Source organism: Nelumbo nucifera, chromosome 2 (genome assembly GCF_055504915.1).
Source record: "Nelumbo nucifera cultivar China Antique chromosome 2, China Antique-T2T, whole genome shotgun sequence".
Taxonomy (NCBI): domain Eukaryota; kingdom Viridiplantae; phylum Streptophyta; class Magnoliopsida; order Proteales; family Nelumbonaceae; genus Nelumbo; species Nelumbo nucifera.
Genome location: NC_142650.1, coordinates 1,711,190 through 1,731,399, shown reverse-complemented (window position 1 = coordinate 1,731,399; position 20,210 = coordinate 1,711,190). Strand labels below are relative to the sequence as shown.

Sequence of the window (20,210 nt, the reverse complement as noted above, 5' to 3'; positions counted from 1 at the left end):
CTGGGCTATTTTAAAACCGGGTTGAGTTCAATTTTTTACATCGTCTGGAAACTGTGTTGAACTAACTCAATCGACTAAAAAAAGAAGGGTCTAAGCAGCAGAGAAAAGAGCGAGCGGGTTTGGGTTGGGCTGATTAGACCCAGAAAGAAAAAAGAATAGGAAAAGAAAAAAAAAAAAAAAAAAGTTGGTAGAGATTATTGTTACCGGAGTGGATGAGGCAAGAGAAGAGAAGAAGAAAATTAGAAATTAGAAAAGGCTGGTTGGAATAAAATTTGGGGAGATGATGACGGTGTTTCTGGATGTCAAATGGAGCAGAGGGGCATTTATGGGAATGCAAATGGAATAAGAAAGAAAACGGTTTCTGTTGGTATTGATAATAGCAATTCAATTCAATTTTGCAGCAAATAAAATGATTTTAAAATCGATTTCTTTTAGGAGGTTTGACTGCTGCTGTTTGTTTTGCTCTCTCTCTCTCTCTCTCCACAATCCTTTCCTTCAGGCTTCAAGCTCCCCACTTTTGCTTCTTTATTTTCTTTTTCGCAATCACCCCATGCTTTCATTTGACTTCTTAGGGTTTCGCTTTTTAGTGTCTCTCCTCCCTTCTTTCTATCTCGGCATTCACTTTATTCGATCTAACGAAAGCAAATCACATCTTTCCATTTTCTCGTTCGGATCTCTAATCTACAGTTGCTAGAGAGCTGCTGATCTTTGGTCTTCACTGGTTCTGTTCTCAGGTTTCATTCGCATATCTTTACTTAATTTGCTTTTGTTTATTTTGGAATTTCATAATCAGAGAACGCGTCATCGGAAACAGTTTCTTTGTGGAAAGATGGAGTTCCTTGTTTTTTAAATCATTCCATCCTTCTTTTAATTATTTTTAAGTTTGGTCTCGGTAAGAATTGAAATCATTTAAGTTACTTAACGAGTAATTTTATCGTTGGATTTGGGCTGCCGTTTGTGGTGGTTCTTGGCGGAATTTGTATTGTGGAAGTTGAATTTCGGTTTTTGCATGACGAATTTGAGTGATTAGTTTGGTTTCTGTTTTCAGGTTGGCTTTAAAGATGTTATTTTTTTCCCTTTTATGTGGAACTTTAGGGTTCCATGGCCATTGATTTATGTCCAGTTAGGAGAAAAGAATTGATACTTAATGGTTTAATTTGCATTTCATACGTAGATGAAGATGCCGATGTATGGCATTTTCATGGGTTTTACCGGCTTTCTTGACCTGTTCGGAATGTTAAGTTTTGGTAATTTTTAATTTCCTTTTCTTTGTTGAGTTTTTTTTTTTTTCTTCTTTTATCTTTTGCTTGCTCCGAGCCTTTCTTTAATGGAGTTTAACGACTGTGCAGTTTCTCCGGGAAGTTTCTCTATTATTTCATGTGATGGCCATTAAGAGCACTTAACAACTTATTATTGGGGTTTTGGGGTGAATAAGGATTGGTAAAAGCACTAGAACTTACTATTTAGGTTAACCGCTAAGTATTAATATATATAGGTTTGTTTCTGCAACTATACAGTCTATACATGGAGAAATTCTTAATTACTATACCTTTTTTCACTTGGTATCCAGAGTTGGGTGCACCCATCTTCTCAGACCCCATTAAGCAATGAGGCAGCCAGTAACCTCTGTCTTCCCTTGTGTAGGAACAAATCTCTGAAAGGTTTAGGGCCTAAAATGGGATGTTTCACGGTATTAAAAAGTAAGAAGAAGAAGTCTGAGCAGTCCAACTACATCAAACAGATGAAGCCTCGGGAGAATACACCCACCATGCTCCCTGAACCACAAACAAATGGTCGCTCACTGCAGTCTGCCCCTCCAAGCTTCAGAACAAGAGCCAAACCTGCCCAACCAGTTACTTACCTCACTAATAGTAGAATCCGTGCTTTATCCGCTCCTTCAAGCTTAAATGTGGCAGAAAGAGATGCACTCTCATCAATTGAATATGATGAACATGAAGAATTGAAGACCCGAGCAGGGTTCACAAGGGAACATCATGCTCCAAGCCCACAACCACTTCCTCTGCCATCACCTCAAAGCACTGCTGTTTTGAAAAATATGGGAAGCTTCAAGGCAGCGAATGCTGGCAGTTCTATCTCTGCTTCTGGCCCCTTGCCTCTGCCTCCTTTGGGAGGACTCCGAAACTTTTCATATGAAGAGATTGCGGCTGCTTGCCAACAATTTTCTCCTGAACGTTGCATGTCAGGAAGTCTTTCTTCTGTAATTTATAAAGCTTCTTTTGGAGAAGATTCATCAGGTTCCAAGAGGGTTGAAGCCACAGTAACTCGCCTTCTTCCATCCAATCAGGTAAATTATAATTCACAGCCCTCCTAGGTTGCCACTACATGGGTTTTTTTAATCTATTATTAAGTTTCACCTCTTATATGGCACTACAGAATAGAATGGCAAAACAGGATTCATGTAGCCAACCCCATATAGTTGGGATAAAGGGTTAAATGATGATGATGATGATTTAGTTTCACCTGTCCTTTTCAGTATTTGCTAATCTTAGAGTGAGATACATCTGAAGAACTAGTAACGAACCCATTTGTACCTTTGGGTGTTCTTGAGTGCACTCTGTACTGTGACTTCTGTCTTTGATCTTTTAACTGTTATCTGAGATTCTTGTTTATGGTGCTATTTTTCCCATGATCATATAAAGGCCATGACTATCAACTATGAATACACATCAAGTCAAATGGTGTGAAGGTTATTTTACTTGAAAAGGATGTCTTTTCAACTGAACTATAAGGAGGATGTCAAATATAACAAAAAATTCAGCACATAGCCCACTAACATGGTCTTATAAAGGCCACAGTCATCAACTGATAAAATGGAGTAAGGATGGTCTGGTAAACAAAACAATGAGATAGGCATAGAGGCACATGGTTGACAATTGTATAAATCTATTTGATTCACACCATAAGTATTGGAAAGCAAAGTATACATGCTATGTATTGTCACTGATGCACTGAGAAAACTTTAAAGTGTGTATCCTGGTTATTTTATTTATAATTTTATACAAGCATGTTGAGTTACTAGTTTTGACGTGGGTGCATGTGAAAGTTCTTTTCATTTGTTTGTTGATACTTTCAGAGTTTGAGTATCATATTTTTTTTTATGGTGTGGTCTCAACATGTTTGTGTCTTGCAGGGGTTCAAAGAATTTATCAATGAGGTTAATACACTTGCATCATTGCAACATCCACAGCTCTGTAAATTGCTTGGTTACCATGCACGTGAGGGTTCAGAACAGCGGATGTTGGTCTATGAAAGGCTATACCATGGAAGCTTAGACAAGCTGCTTTATGGCAGGTCTGATGGGCCCCCAATTGACTGGTATACAAGGATGAAAGTGGCTCTTTGTTCAGCACAAGGTCTTGCTTTTCTGCATGAAGAAGGGCCTTTTCAGGTATATTCACCCTTCCATCTAGAATATCATTCAGGGCTGAATTTAATTGAAGTTTTAATGAGATTTCATTTTTTTTGGCCATGCATTTCCTATTGATGAGGATGTAAACAATCATGAGAAAGAGTAGAATCTTGTAATTTCAGCCCAATCTACTCATGCCTAAACTAATTATCCCATATTTTCCACCTTGTAGATCTTTTAGGTTAAGAGTAGGACTGGTCACTGTGATCCACATGGACCACATCACACATTCTTCTTGATGGTGGGTTGTTGGTTGATCAGAACCATTGCTGTATGGACATGGACATGGGAATTACAATCTTACACATGTTTACAAGAGTCTGACACAGTGAACCCAAAAAATTGGGATTCTTGAGCGTATCTCACATAAACAATATTCTATTGTACATATTAGATATTCTGGTTTTTAATATTATTCATAAAATTCATAAACTATATAGATAAAACAACCTAAATAGTTAAATTACTATTTATAATTGACAAGTAAAAAGGACATGAGTAGAAGTAGTAAGAAATGATTTAAGCGCCAATAATTTTACAATGGCTATGGCATTAAACAGAACAGTATAGCAAAACAGGATTCATTTAGCTGGCCCCATATAGTTGGGACAAGGTTTGGATGATGATGATGATGATTCTTAATTTCAATGTTAATTGGAAAAGATCCAATAAACAATAGGTCATAAGTTATGTGTAAATTGGGAAAATAAAAATAGTAGAGTCCCCTTGTACAGTTTAAATGGTTGGAGAACTGTTGCATAGAGGTATTTAAAGTGAGATTCATAGTTTTGAAGAGTTGAGTCAGTGGGCATTTGGAGAGTCAGGCAAGGGTCAACTTGTGGACACACATCAACTCATGAGTCCCCATGCTGGTTATAATCATATAACTGGGTTGGTTTAACCTTTAAAAATATCCAAGGCTGGACCCTTTGGATGGTGGATTGTAGACCTTTACATTTGTCAAGTCTGTCGTGTGGCCAGAGATTGAGAAGGATACTTGAGTTTGAGGCATTCCTCTTTGTATGCATTAAACCTGTTATTTTATCAATTCAGGTTCACCTTATGCTTGTTATTTTGGCAGGCAATGTACAATGAATTCTCAACTGCCAATATACAGATCGACAAAGATTTCAGTGCAAAGCTCTCAGGTTATGGTTGTGTCAGCCATAATCCAGAGGCAGAGATATCCAATTCTTCAACGGTATGTTTTCTGTACTCAACACTTGAATGTTGCTACTGTTATCAATTCTGATTTCTGAAGCAGGGGGGCTCCTGCTTATTCTAATTTGGGGTGGATGATATTCATTGTGTATTGTAGGAAGTATCAATGCTGCTTTAAACATGTTGATTACCAAAAAGATGCTGTTTACATAATATTTGTTTAGTGACCAAGTGATGGGAAAATTAAAATATTTCTTCTGAGCAGTAAAAATCCAAACAATTTTTGTTCTGGGAATATAATGGTTTGAAATTTATATGGCTGTCTGATGCATGGGTTAATTTTTGTTGGATTTTCTGAGTTGTCAATCATATCTTGATGAATCTTGCTCCTGTGTTTGGATGGATCCCTTTCAACCCTTCAGGCACTGGCAAATCTTTCAGTAGAGACGTTGGAGAGAGGATTACTCACTCCAAAAAGCAATGTTTGGAGCTTTGGAATTGTTCTTCTTGAATTACTCACAGGGCGGAGGAATCTTGACAGCCGCCACCCCAAGGAAGAAATGAACTTAGTTAAGTGGAGCAGACCTTTCCTGGCTGATGATTGCCGATTATCCTTGATCATGGACCCACGGCTAAAAGGCCGCTTTCCAGCTAAAGCAGCTCGAACTGTGGCTGACATTGCATTAAGATGTCTCCAGAAGGATCCATCTGAAAGACCCACAATGAGAACTATAGTTGAGTCTCTGAAAAACATCCAAGACATGAAGTATGCTTGTCGGTTTCCACTCCAGGAGCCTGCTACTATATCTGGAAAACAGATGTTAAGGTCACCAAGTCTCAATGGTACCGTTACCCCAGCCCCCAGATTAAGTTTCTCACCTTCTCCACCTTCAAGAACGGGGCTATCTGTTTCTCCAACAAGGCCACCCTCAGTGCCCATGTCACTCCCACCGCGGTCATGTTCATCTGTGATTTCATTGGAGGAAAATGGGGTACAGGAAAGTCGGAAATCAGCCTCCTCAACAATTCGAAGGGCTGGAGTTGAAGGGTTTTGATTGTTAATAGTATATATATTTTTCTTCTTTCTTTTTTTCATTTTTAACCGTTGTATTGTGATTTAACATGGTATATAGAAAGATAAAGATGTGGTTTTTCCACCTTTCTATTGCTTGAGAAAGATGAAAAGAGAGAATGCTATTTGTAGATAAAGAAGAGTGCAACTGCAAGCCTGTTTTATATGGATTCAATCAGCTTTGTCTATTTCATACTCCAACCAATAACTCGTGTCTTTTCTTCTTTCCCTAAGGCCATGTTTGGTTTGAAGGAAAAGATAGGGAAAGAAAAGGAAAGGAAAGTAGAGAAATCTATGCAAAGTTTGTAAAGGTTCCCCTACCTTTTCCTTGTTATGTTTGATTTGACAGAAAATCAGAGTAACAGAAAAGTTGAGGGAAAGTTCACAAATTTTCTTAACATGGAATCGAGTCAAAGAAAGGCAGAGAGGAAGATGGTATTTTTCTCTATATGCGCTCTACACTCATGGCATGGGTGATTACTGGACCTAACCTCTAAAGCCTGTAGTGTGTCGACCGTTGGCTAAACTGAACCAGAGCACTGCCACCGGTGGCCAGGGAGGATGAACAGACTCGGGTCCTTGTCGACTATGCCAGTTATTAAGATTTAATAAAGAAAATAATATAACTCTTTCTGGAGTCAAAAAGTCTAAACAATCAATCTTGCTATTGATGAAGACATGACGCATTCGGCCGTTGAATTTCAACGAGGGTAACACCATAAAAGGCCTAATAAAAGAAAATATATGGGGGAAGAGACAATGTGGAAGGGTCAAGGGAGAACTGAGAAGCAGAAGCTTACTCGTCTTTGCCCCTAAATTCCAAGAAGACGGCCCAATCTAGTGGGATGTGGCATGGGGGTACAGACTTTGGAAAATTGACGAAATTGTTCTGATCCAAACAGTATATGTTTTGGTTACTACTAGTACTTTGATATTTTCTAGCTCCAATCACCAAACGGTTGCCAAAGCTTTGGACTGTGTCTGTGTGTAGTCAATGTAGCCTTCCCATCCAAATCCCCTGGCAAATTGCAAGTTGCAAATAGTAATACAATTGGGCTTGTACAACACCAGATGACTATCAAAAAATATATATATACACACAATAGGGGTTGGACCCAAGTTGTAGAATGCTAATTGGGTTATATGATCTAGAATGTTAAATTTATTCCATGTCAAGAATATATATATATATATATTAAAACAAAACGATCAATTTTTTTTTCCTTTTTTTGAATTTTTTACTTTTTTATTCCATGTCATTTTTGAAACAACCAATGAGATGCACTTTCCCAATAACCTAAATAATCTTTTCTCCAAAAATTTATCCTAAACTAACTCCCCCACTTTCTCCAGAATTATCTTTAATTCCTATTTATCTCGACAATTATCTCTAATTTAGTAGAGAGTTTATCTCCTAAATTATCTCTAATTCCTATGTATCATCTCCCCTACTTTTTATCTATATCTATCTAAAGAAAGTTTCGATTAAAAAATTTAAGAATTATTTAAATATTCTAACAAAATTATGTAATAACTTTAAAATATTTATTAAAAATACAAAAAATAATTTTATGTTTTTACAAAATATATCACAAAATCACATACTAACAATTTAAATTATGTTTTTCCGGATTATCAATTTAAATGCTTTTCAAATATTTAATAATATGTAATAGCTTTAAATAAATAAAATTCAAATAACAAAAAAAAATTAAATATTTTATAGATTATTTAAATATTTAAATAACTAAATATTTATCATAACTATATTTTAAATAGTTAAAATAACGAAATTATCTAATAAATAATTTTATATTTTTACAAAATATATCACGAAATTATGTACTAACAAATTAAATTACGTTTTTCCGGATCATAAATTTAAATGTTTTTCAAATATTTAATAATATGTAATAGCTTTAAATAAATAAAATTCAAATAAAAAAAATTAAATATTTTATAGATTATTAAAATATTTAAATAACTAGATATTTATCATAACTAAATTTTAAATAGTTAAAATAACGAAATTATGTAATAAATAAAAAAAATCTTTAAAGCAGAAAAATAATTATAACATAATATTGAAATTAATAATAATTTAATATATTACAAAATTAATAATGAAATTATGTAATAATAATACAAATATGATTTTATGGATAATTAAATTCCATAAATAATATTTTTAAAACTTAAATAGTTTATAATTTTTTAAGTATTTAAATAACTGGGTATTTTAAATAACAAAATATTTAATATAACTAGATTTTAAATAGTTAAAATAAAGAAATTATGTAATAAATTTAAAAAAAATCTAAAAAGTAGAAAAATAATTATAACATAATATTGAAAATAATAATAATTTAATATTTTTACATAATATTGTAAATAACTAATTTCACTTATATCAAGTAATAATTCGAGAAAATAACTTTCAAAAAAAATTAATGTTTATTAATAATAATTTTAAACTCTTAATCTGTATTTATTATATAATTATATATACTAAAATTAATATTTATTGTATTTCAGTAATTATTTATTATTTTTGTGATAAATGTATTTTCAATGATTATGTATAAATTTATTTTGTTTTATTATTTAATAGAAAACTTTCAATAGTTATTGGAGATTAAACTACTATTAGTGGAATTTTTAAATTTAATTTATTGTATTTTTGTTATAACTTATTGATTAATATTTATTAGAGATCAAACTATTATTTGAGATTATACTATTTATTGACTAAGTTAATATACTTTTAGTACTTATTGTATTTTTTTTTCATTATCAGTATATTTTTAATAATTGTGTATTTTTGCTATAAATTTTCAATAATTATTGGAGATTAAACTATTGTTATTTGTCAGAGATGAGACTATTAATTTAGCTGAAATTATGAGTGTTCATGAGTTGGTTCGGTTAGGTCGTAGGCTATTTGGCCAACCAAATTGACCTGGTTAGGTTAGGGAGATCGTTAACTGAAACCAAAACTGACCTTTTGTGAAAATCGACCCACTCAAGTTGTATCGGTTTGGGTCGATTTTTTGGTTTAGTCAGTCAGTTCAAAAGATTTAAACTTAAAAATTTAATTTAATTTTAAAAACTATAGTGCAATTATTAAAAAATAAATTTAAAAATTAGATTTATGATATAAAACATTTTGGACTAAGAAATATGGAAAGTTTTCTATTTTTTTATATTAAAAAGTATATTTATATCCATGGTTAGGTCATTCAATTTTGGTTGGTTTACAAATGGCCAAAGTGAAATTGATCCAACTTGGTTGAAGTGGGAAATTTTTTAAACAAAACCAACCTAAAATATTAGAAAACCGACCAACTTGGGTTGAGTTGATCGAGTTGGCCGGTTTCATCAGTTTGATGAATAAACCTAACTGAAATTAATTATTGTTACTTCTGTATTATAAAAAAATTATTAAAAGTATTATATAAAATATGAACAATTATTAATTATTTAAAAAATTAAAAATATAAAACAATTGTATACTCTTATGTGATTCTATTAGGGTTATTTACTAGAACACATCTTATAGTTTTACATATTTACTTAAACCTACCTTATAGTTTTCATTTTATTAAAACATCTCATATATTTTACAACTTATTTACTTAACCAACCTTTCATTAAGGAGTGTTTATTTTTCCATTAGGCCCATGATTTTTTATTCCAAAAATACCCTTAACACTTTTTGTACAGAAAACAAAATTAACCAAATATAGCCAATAGAGTGGTTGACCGTGTCTTATAAATGGCCAAAATGGTATTTTTATTTTTAGTTTCTTTTGACTAAATTTATTTAAATGAACACTAGGGTCAACATTGTCATTTTCCACTGTCATCTAATGGAAGATTGATTAAATCCATTGCAAATTATAAGTGATGTTTTAGTAAAATTTTAATTATAGGGTAGATTTTAGTAAATCCATGAAATATAAGGGATATTTTAGTAGATGATCATTTCTATTATTTAACTTTCACTTAATAAATCTCGTGCATCGCACGGGTCCCTACTAGTTAATTAATTAATATGTTAATCAGTTATGAAATATTAAATTCAGCCGCCTGCCACATAACATTAAGGCCCCAATTGGAAATGCCATTGATTTTACACAAATAACTTATATATATAGTTTTTTATACTATTTTATTTCAATTGTATTGTAATTTTTTTATTTTATTATTTTATATATAAATAATTGTGTACATCAAAATTCATATAAAATAAAATTTTAAGATTTTTTTTATTGTTTGTCTAATTTGTTAATTTATTTTAAAATTTTTAGTATTTTTTCAATTTTTTTAAATGTGCCTCCCATGGCTTGGCTCAAGGCTCAGCATAGCGCAGGCCCACCTGGGCTCGTGCCAGGCCTGACATCTGAAGTATCCTAGAGGAAGCAAGCATGGCCTGACACAGCCCGCCAGAGCATGGTGGCCCCATTTACACCTCTACTTACTCATGAGTTCAAAGCCTAACCCTAAAAAGAGTTTCATAAAATGATTCAGTAAATGACGATCAAATTTGGATCCTCTTATACTCAATCTCTCGGAAAGCCATACCATTTTGGGGTGGGCATGGGTTGGTTTGGTTCAATTTCAAGGTAGAACCTAGAATCTGTCAGTTCTAGGTTCTTGGAATCGGAACCTATCCTTTTAAGATTGGTTCTAAGGATAATAATAATAATAATAATAATAATAATAATAATAATAATAATAATAATAATAATAATAATAATAATAATAATAATAATAATAATAATAATAATAATAATAAATTGAGTAATTTAATTTCAATATTATAATAATATATTAATATATAGTTCAAAATTTATCATTATGGTTTAAATTTTGTAAATATTACCTTTTACATTACTTGTTATACAAATTCAAATATCAAGTTAAAGAAAAATGATCAAATAACTTAAGTGAATTAATGATCAATTGAGACCATGATCTTTGTAACCATGAGTGCTTAGGTTCAAATCTTCACATCCTTAATATATTTTGAGATTTATTTCAAGACAAGTTTGATTATAATTCCAGTTCCACCAAGGCCGATTTTCTGGGCTGATTCAGGTAGGATAAACCCCTACGCCTTAGAACCGGTTTGGGTGGATTCTTAGAATTAGACCCTTCCCACTATCTTTTTTAATGCTCATTCCATCTACATGTAGGTAAGAGTGGTTTTAGAAGAAATGGAAAAATAATCAAAGAAGGGCAACTTTGGTACTAAAACGTTTTAACTCTTCTGTCAGATAAAAAAGGGTACTTGGGAATTTTTACTCTCTATGCCAACTGGAATTAACGGAAGGAAGGGGTCAGTAAGTATACTTTACCCCAAAGAATCAGGGAGGTTTTTGCAGCTGATAAAAGTCAGGAAGGTTTAAGCATTTGTTAGAAACATCGTAAGTATACGTATTTTACCCTCAGGCTGTGTTTGGTTTGAAGGAAAAGGTAGGGAAAGGAAAAGAAAATTAAAAAAACCTTTATGAAACTTGTACAGATTTCTCTGCCGTTTCTTTTCTTTTCTTACCTTTTCCTTCAAACCAAACATAATCTAAAAAACTAAAGAATATCAGCGTTTTGGCTTGCCGGCTTGCTGCTATGGTCCTTAACCTGCCAAAGCCAACAGCGATGGTTATGTAATGTAACCATGCAAGGAGGATCAGTCCTAAATCTTAATAAACTGGGCCTGGGTTTCAGGGAAATCCTTAAGGTTGAGATAGGGCTCATCACTAAGGCCCATGAGCCAAATTTAAAATTGTTTGTGGAGGCCATTATATAATAAGTGGAACCTAAACTTCATTTGACCCAATCCAAATGACGTCCACGCACACCCGTAGCAACTAGCAATCCCATTTCAAAACTGGATCAATTTGACTGAGTCTTGGCGGACTGGTGGCCTGGTGGGTAGGACTGTTAATTGGACTGGATTCGGTCCAATCTGATGTGAGTCCATTACAAATGGACCAGGTCCAATCCAATTCAATGGATATTTTGGACTATTTAATATATTCAAATTTGTTTTAATATAAATTAATTCTAATCCAAACCTGGTCCATTGACACCTATATTCTTATCTTTTATCAATGGACCAGATATTGACTCAATCCAATACAAATTTATTATGGACGGACCAGGTCCAATCCAATAAATACTTTAGAGTTTGACTTTAGACCATTAGATCTGGACTGGTCCAATTCAATATCTTGTTGGTCCATCCAATCCATCTAAATTGATTTTGGTTTGGATGAGGTCCAATCCAAAACTGGTCCATTGACACCCCTAGTAGTGGGGATGCTTGTTCCTAATTGCTTATTGTGCTGTTTATAAGCATTGAATATCTAACTGAAGTGTGGCCACAAACTTTTTATTACCTAAGCAATCTTTATTGTTCAATAATCAAAAAGATAAAAAAAAAGGTCATTTACTAAAACACCATTTATTTTTAGATTTACTAAAAATTATCTTATAGTTTTTGCATTTTACTAAAATAAGCTATTTACATTGCAACTGATTTATTTAATCGATTTTCCGTTAAAAACCGTTTGTATTGTCATTTAGAAATAAATCCAGTAGAAAGTGTTTAAGGGCATGGGCTCCCACTCCCATGGTGGTTGTAGTAAAACCCAAAGTATAGTGTGGGTTTTAGTAAAAATTATCAGGAAAAAAAAATAAAAAGAGGATCCCTTACATGTCAAAGTTGGTTTCAAAGGCATGTTAGCTATAAAATGTAGGTTTTTGAGTACAGATTAGTTAAATTCCAACCTCGGTTCTATCCTCTTGGGCTCCGTTTAATTTGCTTGTATTCCAAATCTGAATCAGATAGACATTTTGCATCAGATTCAGTTTTGCATTCATTCGTTATTTGTATTCTTATCTGATACAAAATTTTCATTTCTTTTTAAATCTTATATGTAATCATTGGTAGTACAAATTTTAAAGCTCAGTTTGGAAGGAGTACAAATACAAAATCACGCAGCTTGTTATCATCACCCCCTTAAGCTTGATTCCTTGGCAAGAAAACAAAAGAGAAACCTCCTCGTTGATGGATGACAATCAAGATGTCTTGATCAGATTATCGAATTGTGGCCATCCATGACCATGACAATCCGACCAAACACAGAGAATTATCTTCTAGGAATTGGAAATTGAAATGCGCAACATAAAATCAGCATCTTCTCTCTGATATACACACATGCAATGATCATGAATTTCTGAGTCTTGATTTTTCATGGTTCGGCTATGATGCTAGAAAGACATGATACCTTAAAAAACTTGCAACCGGTAATATAAAGTAGGAACCAATCAGGTGGATTTTCACCAAAATTTATGGGCCTGTGATTGATCAAAGCTTTTTTGGTATATGATGTGTTTCCGGTATCATAGATTTTCCCTATTTTTCTATACATAATAAGAGTATATTATGTACAATAGGTCAATAAAATAACACAAAAAAACATATAAATTGGATGCACTCTAATCACTTAAAAAAATAGAAAACAGAAAAATGGCATCCAACTTTAAAATGTTTTTCTTAGAATTGTGTACAAAAATAGCATGCATTACTCTACCAAACTTGTTCAAATTAAGTTTTCAACCTTGACAACCAGGTTTGGAAAATTTTGACTCGATAAACCATCTAAGACAATGACTTTTTTTTTTCAATTATACTGTTCTTAAATTTTCCTGTCATTTCTTTTCTTCTTCCTTTTTCTTTTTCTTTTTCTTTTTTTTTTTTTTTGGCTCGATGAAGCTACACGGCTGGGGATGTGCAGGTGGGATTTTAACTCAAATCTCAGCTACAATCAGAGCAATCTTACCTAGGCAGGCTGTGTTTGGTTTGATAGAGGCTGTGTTTGGTTTGATAGAAAATGAGAGAGAAAGAGAAGGTTGAGAGGGAAGTCACTTAGTTATAACTTATAAGTAGTTTCATTCTATTCATATGAACCAAAAACATAAAGGTGCAACTTGGGTTGGGCTAAGAAAGCTAAATTGAGTTGGGGTTGGAAAATTACAACCCGAACCCTATTATACCTGCAATTATATTTTTCCAGATGTTATGATAGTGTATATTTGTGCATGTATTTGTAAATTTAGAGAGTGTTTGACAACATGTTAGTCTTGTTTTTCTGAAAACAAAAACAACTATCACATCAGCAAATTTGTATTGCTTTTGCTTATATAGCAGTTGTTTTTGTATGTTGTGGAACACCCCCTTGTATAAGGGTTTGAGTGCTTTTGTTTTCTTTTATTTTTGAAAATGTGACATTAGCAAGAAAAACAGAAAAAAAAAGTGTTCTTCAACTATGATTTTTATTTGGAAAAAGCAAAATGTGACATAAGGGTTTTTTAAACAATAAGAAATATTGTAGTATAGAAAATTAAAAATTATATGATTTTTTTTTTGCTTTGAAAAATTCTATAATTTATGAAACATGATATTAAATAATCAAATGAAAACATGATTTTAATTAAACGAGAAATTCAATAACATGTTTTGGTTTTAATAATAGAAACAAAGAGCATATATATATATATAACCAATTAAGCATATATTTTCTATTTATTTTAAAATTAATTACTCATTTTAATTTATTTTACTTTTGATACTTGTAACAAGAAAAATGATTCGCGTTGGAAAACACCCCCTTAGCTTACTTGATAATGTTGGGTCTACTTAAAAAAAGAAAAGAAAAAAAAAAAAGAAAATCAGATTCAGGCTGAGTCTCTAAGGCCCATCACACAGACTGTATGGAGTGAAGGATAAGTGCAGTAGATCCCGACATATATTTGGTAAGAACGATATATAATAGCGGTTTCATAATGTCGTTATTTATTTGCGATCATCCCATGAAAAACAAAGAAAATCCCTCGCGAAGTCTGTGGGCAACAACAACAAGTATTTGACACATCAAGACACAGGCACCGATTAATCTTCTCCAATTCTCTCTCTCTCTATCTCTATCTATATATATATACTCTTTAGTTTTTGGTATAAAGATTTTTACTATAGACAAAAGTATAATAGTATCTGCATGCCTTAAAAGAAGGTTCAAAATTTTGTTACATATCAGTTGATATAATCATATCGAGAGCATTCGGATATGGTCCTACAAAAGGTGTATCAGAGTTTTAACCGGCTCAGGGGTGAAAAAACTTTAAGTCAGTCCCTCTAAATCGAATTAAAAAAAAAAAAAAGAAAAAAGAAAAAAAAAACAATAATGATATTGTCCAATACATCTCTACCAACATATATATCGATATTTAAAACCTTACCTAAGAATTTAGGATAAAGTTCGTTTCTTCCCTGATAGAAATCAAAAGAAAAGAATAACATATATATATATATATATATATATATATATATATATATATATATATATAAATAGAAGAGGATATATATATATATATATACTATTGTTAAATGTTTATTTGGACAAAAGCGCGAGAGAGCACACCATAGAAAGTAGAAACCCCCCACGGATTTCACGCGCCAAGTGCCATGCAAAGCTCTGACGCTGCCAAACAAAATATGAAGTCCCATGGAATAATCCGGCCTTCAAATGTTTTTGGAGAAAATGCATCATCATCAAATGATATGACCTGACCAAACCCCCTCCCCCACTCCCAACCTTTTTTTTTATTTAAAATAAAAAGAAGATATTAGTCAAATTTTCATGTTTTGAAAACAATAATACCCTGCCATCTCTCTCGGTGTGTATATATATATATATATATGTAGAAATATTAAGCTGTATAAAGTATAAACGGTAAAAACCGGATTTAATATTCCAAAACAAATCATCACTCCATTAACTTTTCTACCCGGGGCAGAATCGCCCATGTCCTAATGTAGTGATGGTTGTTGTCAATTTGAGAGTTAGAGTTGATCAAACCATCAGGTTCTCCGTGGTATGGCTGGTGGGTGGGCCTCACGTGCACCCCTGAAGGAAAAGAATAAATAAAAGCAAAAGCTATGAATTAGGAGAGGAATCCAGTATATATGGGGTCCTCACATGCAATATTTTCTCTCACGTGAAGTCCGTGTACGTTTCTCCATCTCTCCGTTACTTCAACTCCCCTAGAGTTGAGTGGTATATATATTCCACGTTCCACCAACTCCCTCTTAAGAGTTAAGACAACAAAGAGAGTCTCCAGTACTGAGTACTCCACTCCTCGTCGTCTACAACTACTCACTTAAATTCCGTCCATCTTAATTATCTATCAGTTATCACAGACTACTTCCCAATTTCTACACGCACCCACCCCCCATGACAGCCAAGACGAACGCCACATCCTCACTACTCGCTCTACGATGGGGCACCGACGCCGCTGATGCGGCTTTTACCGGCCTTTCCGGAATACTCTTCGGCTCCACCACCCTTTCCACCACTGCACTCTTACTCTTGGCATCTCTCTTCTTCTTACTCCTCCAACTTCGATCTGAAACCCACAAGAAGTTTAGCCCTGCTGCCGCCCCTCCACTCCCTCCTGGCCCTCTACCCTGGCCAATCGTCGGCAACCTTCCCGAGTTGTTCATCAACAAGCCTTCCTTTAGATGGATATTAGGTCTTATGAAGGAATTGAATGCAAATATCGCTTGCATTAGGCTGGGTAATGTTCATATAATCCCCGTTAATTGCCCTGAGATTGCTCGAGAGTTCTTGAAGAAACAGGATGCACTGTTTGCATCCAGGCCCATCACCATGGGAACTCAGTACTCCAGCCGTGGCTTCTTGTCCATTGCCGTTGCACCCTGGGGCGACCAATGGAAGAAGATGAGGAGGGTGGTGGCTTCTGAGGTAATCACTCCTGCCAGACTCCGCTGGCTCCTCGACAAGAGAGTTGAGGAGGCCGATAATCTCATTCGCTACATCTTTAACCAATGCAACTCCTCCAACTCCAAGCTCAACGGTACCATGGCTGCTCGTGCTGCTGGTGGAGTCGTCGACGTTAGGGTTGCCGTTCGACAATATAGCGGGAATGTCATTCGGAAGATGATGTTCAACAAGAGATATTTCGGCCAAGGAAGCCCGGACGGAGGTCCTGGTGCCGAAGAAATAGAACATGTCGATGCTCTCTTCACCGTGCTTTCACTTCTCTATGCGTTTTGTGTATCAGACTACATGCCTTGCCTGAGATGGTTGGATTTGAATGGCCATGAGAAGATCATGAAGAAGGCTATTCGTATTGTTAACAAATACCATGACCCCATTATTGATGACAGAATTAAGAAATGGAGAGGTTGTGGCAAAGATGTTTTTTCTTCCGCCACCAAGAAAGAACCTCAAGACCTCCTCGATGTCCTCATTTCCGCCAAGGACACTGATGGAAAACCATTGCTATCAAGTGAAGAAATCAAAGCGCAGACTGCGGTAAGATACATATACATATTAGTGTTTTAACTTAATATATATATAGCCGTTACCCCCATCCTCTTCATCTTTTAATTTTCATTCTTCAATGTTCAAACCTAGTTATATATTCTTGAGATGAAATTGCAATCATGCATGCATGCGTGAGAGTTGAAAAGATTAAAAATCCTAGCTAGCTTTGAAGATGCATGAACGGATCATAGTTTCCAAAATTATAATTGTTTCCGCAAAATTGAATGTATACATACATACACATATTTGCTTTCTTTGGTATGTCATTATAATTACTCCATTAATTATGAAGCTATATATTAATATATAAGTAAAATATTTATACCTTTTTATAATTCATTTACTTCAGCAAAAATCCTTCAGAAATATTTAAAGCGGTTGCGTTTATACATTTTATCTTCATTTCATTATTTTATTAACTGGAGTAAAAATTTTCCCGAATGTGTGCTGAAAATTCAGCAAAATCTAGTGTTTAATTTCTATTTGAAACCTTTTAGAAATAAGTACGTTTGTATTTTTCTTAGTAATTTGGTCTAAATTTTTTCCCCTAACTGCACTGAAATGTCTGCAAAGAAATATGATTATTAAGAATTCATTTAGCAGCATGAAATCTAGTATTTTCCAATTAAAAAACACTTTATATTTATATATTTAAATTAAGTATGCTTATATATTTTGTTCATTTAATGAGCTAAAAATTTTACCCGAACTGCACTGGAAATTCAGCAAAGAAAATTGAAACTTTATCCAAAAACTCTTTTAGAAATATTGAAAATAAGTATTTTTGTATATTAATTTGAGCTAAAATATGTACCGAATGTGCACTGAAATTTCAGCAAAAACAAATTGCCAGTTTGTCCAAAATTATTATTTTAGCAGGAAGAAATCTAGAGTTTTCTAAATTCAATACTCTGGAATGAAATGAAAATTTCAAGGTGTTTGGTAAAATTAATAGAAATTAGAAACCATGTGCTGGCCGATTATGTTAAAAGAAAACCCATAATTTGGTGATCGAGCAAAACCGAACTTGACTCTTTGGGTTAGAGCTTATGTTTTCTTCTTTCTAATCGCCAATAACTGATCTCAGTCTGGAGACCAACTAAGAGTTTAGGCATGAACAAGCCTAAGCTGTATAGGTATGACCTTCAACCCTAATCTCGCCCACCTTTAGTTTCTTTTCCTCATCTTCCTGGGTAGGAGAAGATATCTTTGGCATCTAAAAAACTAAACCCACTATAAAATACCATCTAAGAGTCTTGTCTACCAATCAAAATTAATACTCATCATAAAAATTGAATACATAAACTTTGGGAATTGTTTAAGGGAAACAATTATATTAATTGAATTTTTTTTCTTTTATCTTTATTGTTATTTCTGTGTATATAATAATAGTGTACATTTGGTAGACTTTTTTAAGCCAATTATTTGGTAGGCTTCCATAACCCCTTGATGGTTGTAAAATGGTCTTGCGTTGTTACTTGTTAATGAAGTGTGGAATTAATGAATCCACCGTTCTGTCTAACCCCGTGTTTATTTGTAAAAATCATCTATCATGATCCAGTTACCAGTAGAGGTACAAGTCGGGTCTCAATTAATTAGCTCAGATCGGGGTCATACCCTCCCTAACCCATTTCAGGTTTTGTGAACCCCCCAAATTAATTAATCCTTACTCAACCTCATGGTTCGGGTTGGCCCATCAATTTCTTCACTTCTTTTTTATGTTTTAAGAAAAAAAAAATTTTGTTTTTATTTTCTTAGGCTCAGAAAGAAAATGAGTGCTGCGCTATAAAGTATAAACTCTGTCTTCTCTTTAATATTGTGAGGTAGCTGCTAGAGTATTTAAATTTTAACATACGTATGTTTAATTAGTTAACGATAAAAAAAAAAAGGGATGATGGTAAATGAGATATAGTAATTAATTGATGACGTGTTACAGGACTTGATCTACGCGGCAGTGGACAATCCATCAAATGCAGTGGAATGGGCGTTGGCGGAGATGATCAACCAACCTGAGATTCTTAGGAAAGCTGTTGAGGAAATCGATAGTGTGGTTGGAAACTTGAGACTGGTTCAAGAATCAGATTTCCCACGCCTCAATTACGTCAAGGCATGTGCTCGGGAAGCCTTCCGTCTTCACCCCATTGCCCCTTTTAACCTGCCTCACGTGTCTAACGCCGACAGCACGGTTGCCGGTTACTTCATCCCTAAGGGTAGCCACGTGCTGCTGAGTCGAATCGGTCTGGGCCGAAACCCTAAAGTTTGGGATGAACCACTCCGGTTCAAGCCCGAACGCCACTTGCAGTTGGACAATGGCAGAGCAGAAGCAACAGCAGCAGAGGTGGAATTGGTTGAACCGGATCTGCGCTTCATCTCATTTAGCACGGGGAGGCGTGGATGCATGGGTGCGGCGCTCGGGTCAGCCATGACGGTGATGCTGTTGGCTAGGCTCCTTCAGGGGTTCAGCTGGCAAGTTCCGCCTGGGCTGTCCCAAATCGACCTCTCTGAATCCACAAATGATCTTTTCCTGGCTAAACCGCTACGCGCGTTTGCTAAGCCCCGTTTGCCCATGCACCTCTATACCCAGACCACTAATAATTAATAAATCACCATTCAAATCAAATTTCTGAAAAAGGAAATTCAGAATTTTCATTATCATCTGTTATCAACGTTTTTTGCTTCTATATAATATAATAATAATAATATTAATAATATTAATTAATTAATTAATTAAGTTGTGTTGATGAATGAGGGAACAGGGTGGTTAAATTTAAATTTTTAATTCTGTTGGAGTTTTCTTTTTAAATTTGGTTCAGCAGAAATGTGTATTTTGTGATGATTATTATTTCGGATCAAGTAATAATTCAATAAAAGGATGGGAATTCTTTTCTTTTCTTCTGTTGCGTGTATAGTATAAACTATAATCATATTCTTCCTAATTTTATATATTGATCGAGTCCTGATTATTAAAAAAATGGGCTTTTTTACAATACAAGTGATCAAATTTCTCCTATTTACAAATTCTGTTATATATACAAAACTAGTGGGGATCCGGGAAAATCCTATGTCCAAATTGATGAAAAAAAATGATCAAAAGGATATACTAATTTATGTACCAAAAATAGTTTGTTTAATT

At 33.9% G+C, this 20,210-nt stretch overlaps 2 protein-coding genes across 3 annotated transcripts; both read left to right on the top strand.

Moving 5' to 3' along the window:
* Positions 1-433: 433 nt before the first annotated feature.
* On the top strand, positions 434-5,748 carry ATSIK (Protein kinase superfamily protein). Of its 2 annotated transcripts, none has more exons than XM_088899320.1 (5): positions 434-734; positions 1,571-2,305; positions 3,152-3,409; positions 4,512-4,631; positions 5,014-5,748. In XM_088899320.1, exons 2-5 carry the CDS (start codon positions 1,676-1,678, stop codon positions 5,644-5,646), a joined length of 1,641 nt encoding a protein of 546 aa, XP_088755446.1. In that variant the 5' UTR covers positions 434-734; positions 1,571-1,675; the 3' UTR covers positions 5,647-5,748. The 2 variants fall into 2 exon arrangements, with proteins under 2 accessions (XP_088755446.1, XP_010253087.1); XM_010254785.3 differs by having other exon boundaries at positions 435-734; positions 1,645-2,305.
* Positions 5,749-15,818: 10,070 nt separating this feature from the next.
* CYP79A2 (phenylalanine N-monooxygenase-like protein) lies at positions 15,819-19,969 on the top strand. The gene is made up of 2 exons (XM_010254784.3): positions 15,819-17,065; positions 19,014-19,969. Exons 1-2 carry the CDS (start codon positions 15,962-15,964, stop codon positions 19,674-19,676), a joined length of 1,767 nt encoding a protein of 588 aa, XP_010253086.1. The 5' UTR covers positions 15,819-15,961; the 3' UTR covers positions 19,677-19,969.
* Positions 19,970-20,210: the final 241 nt, after the last annotated feature.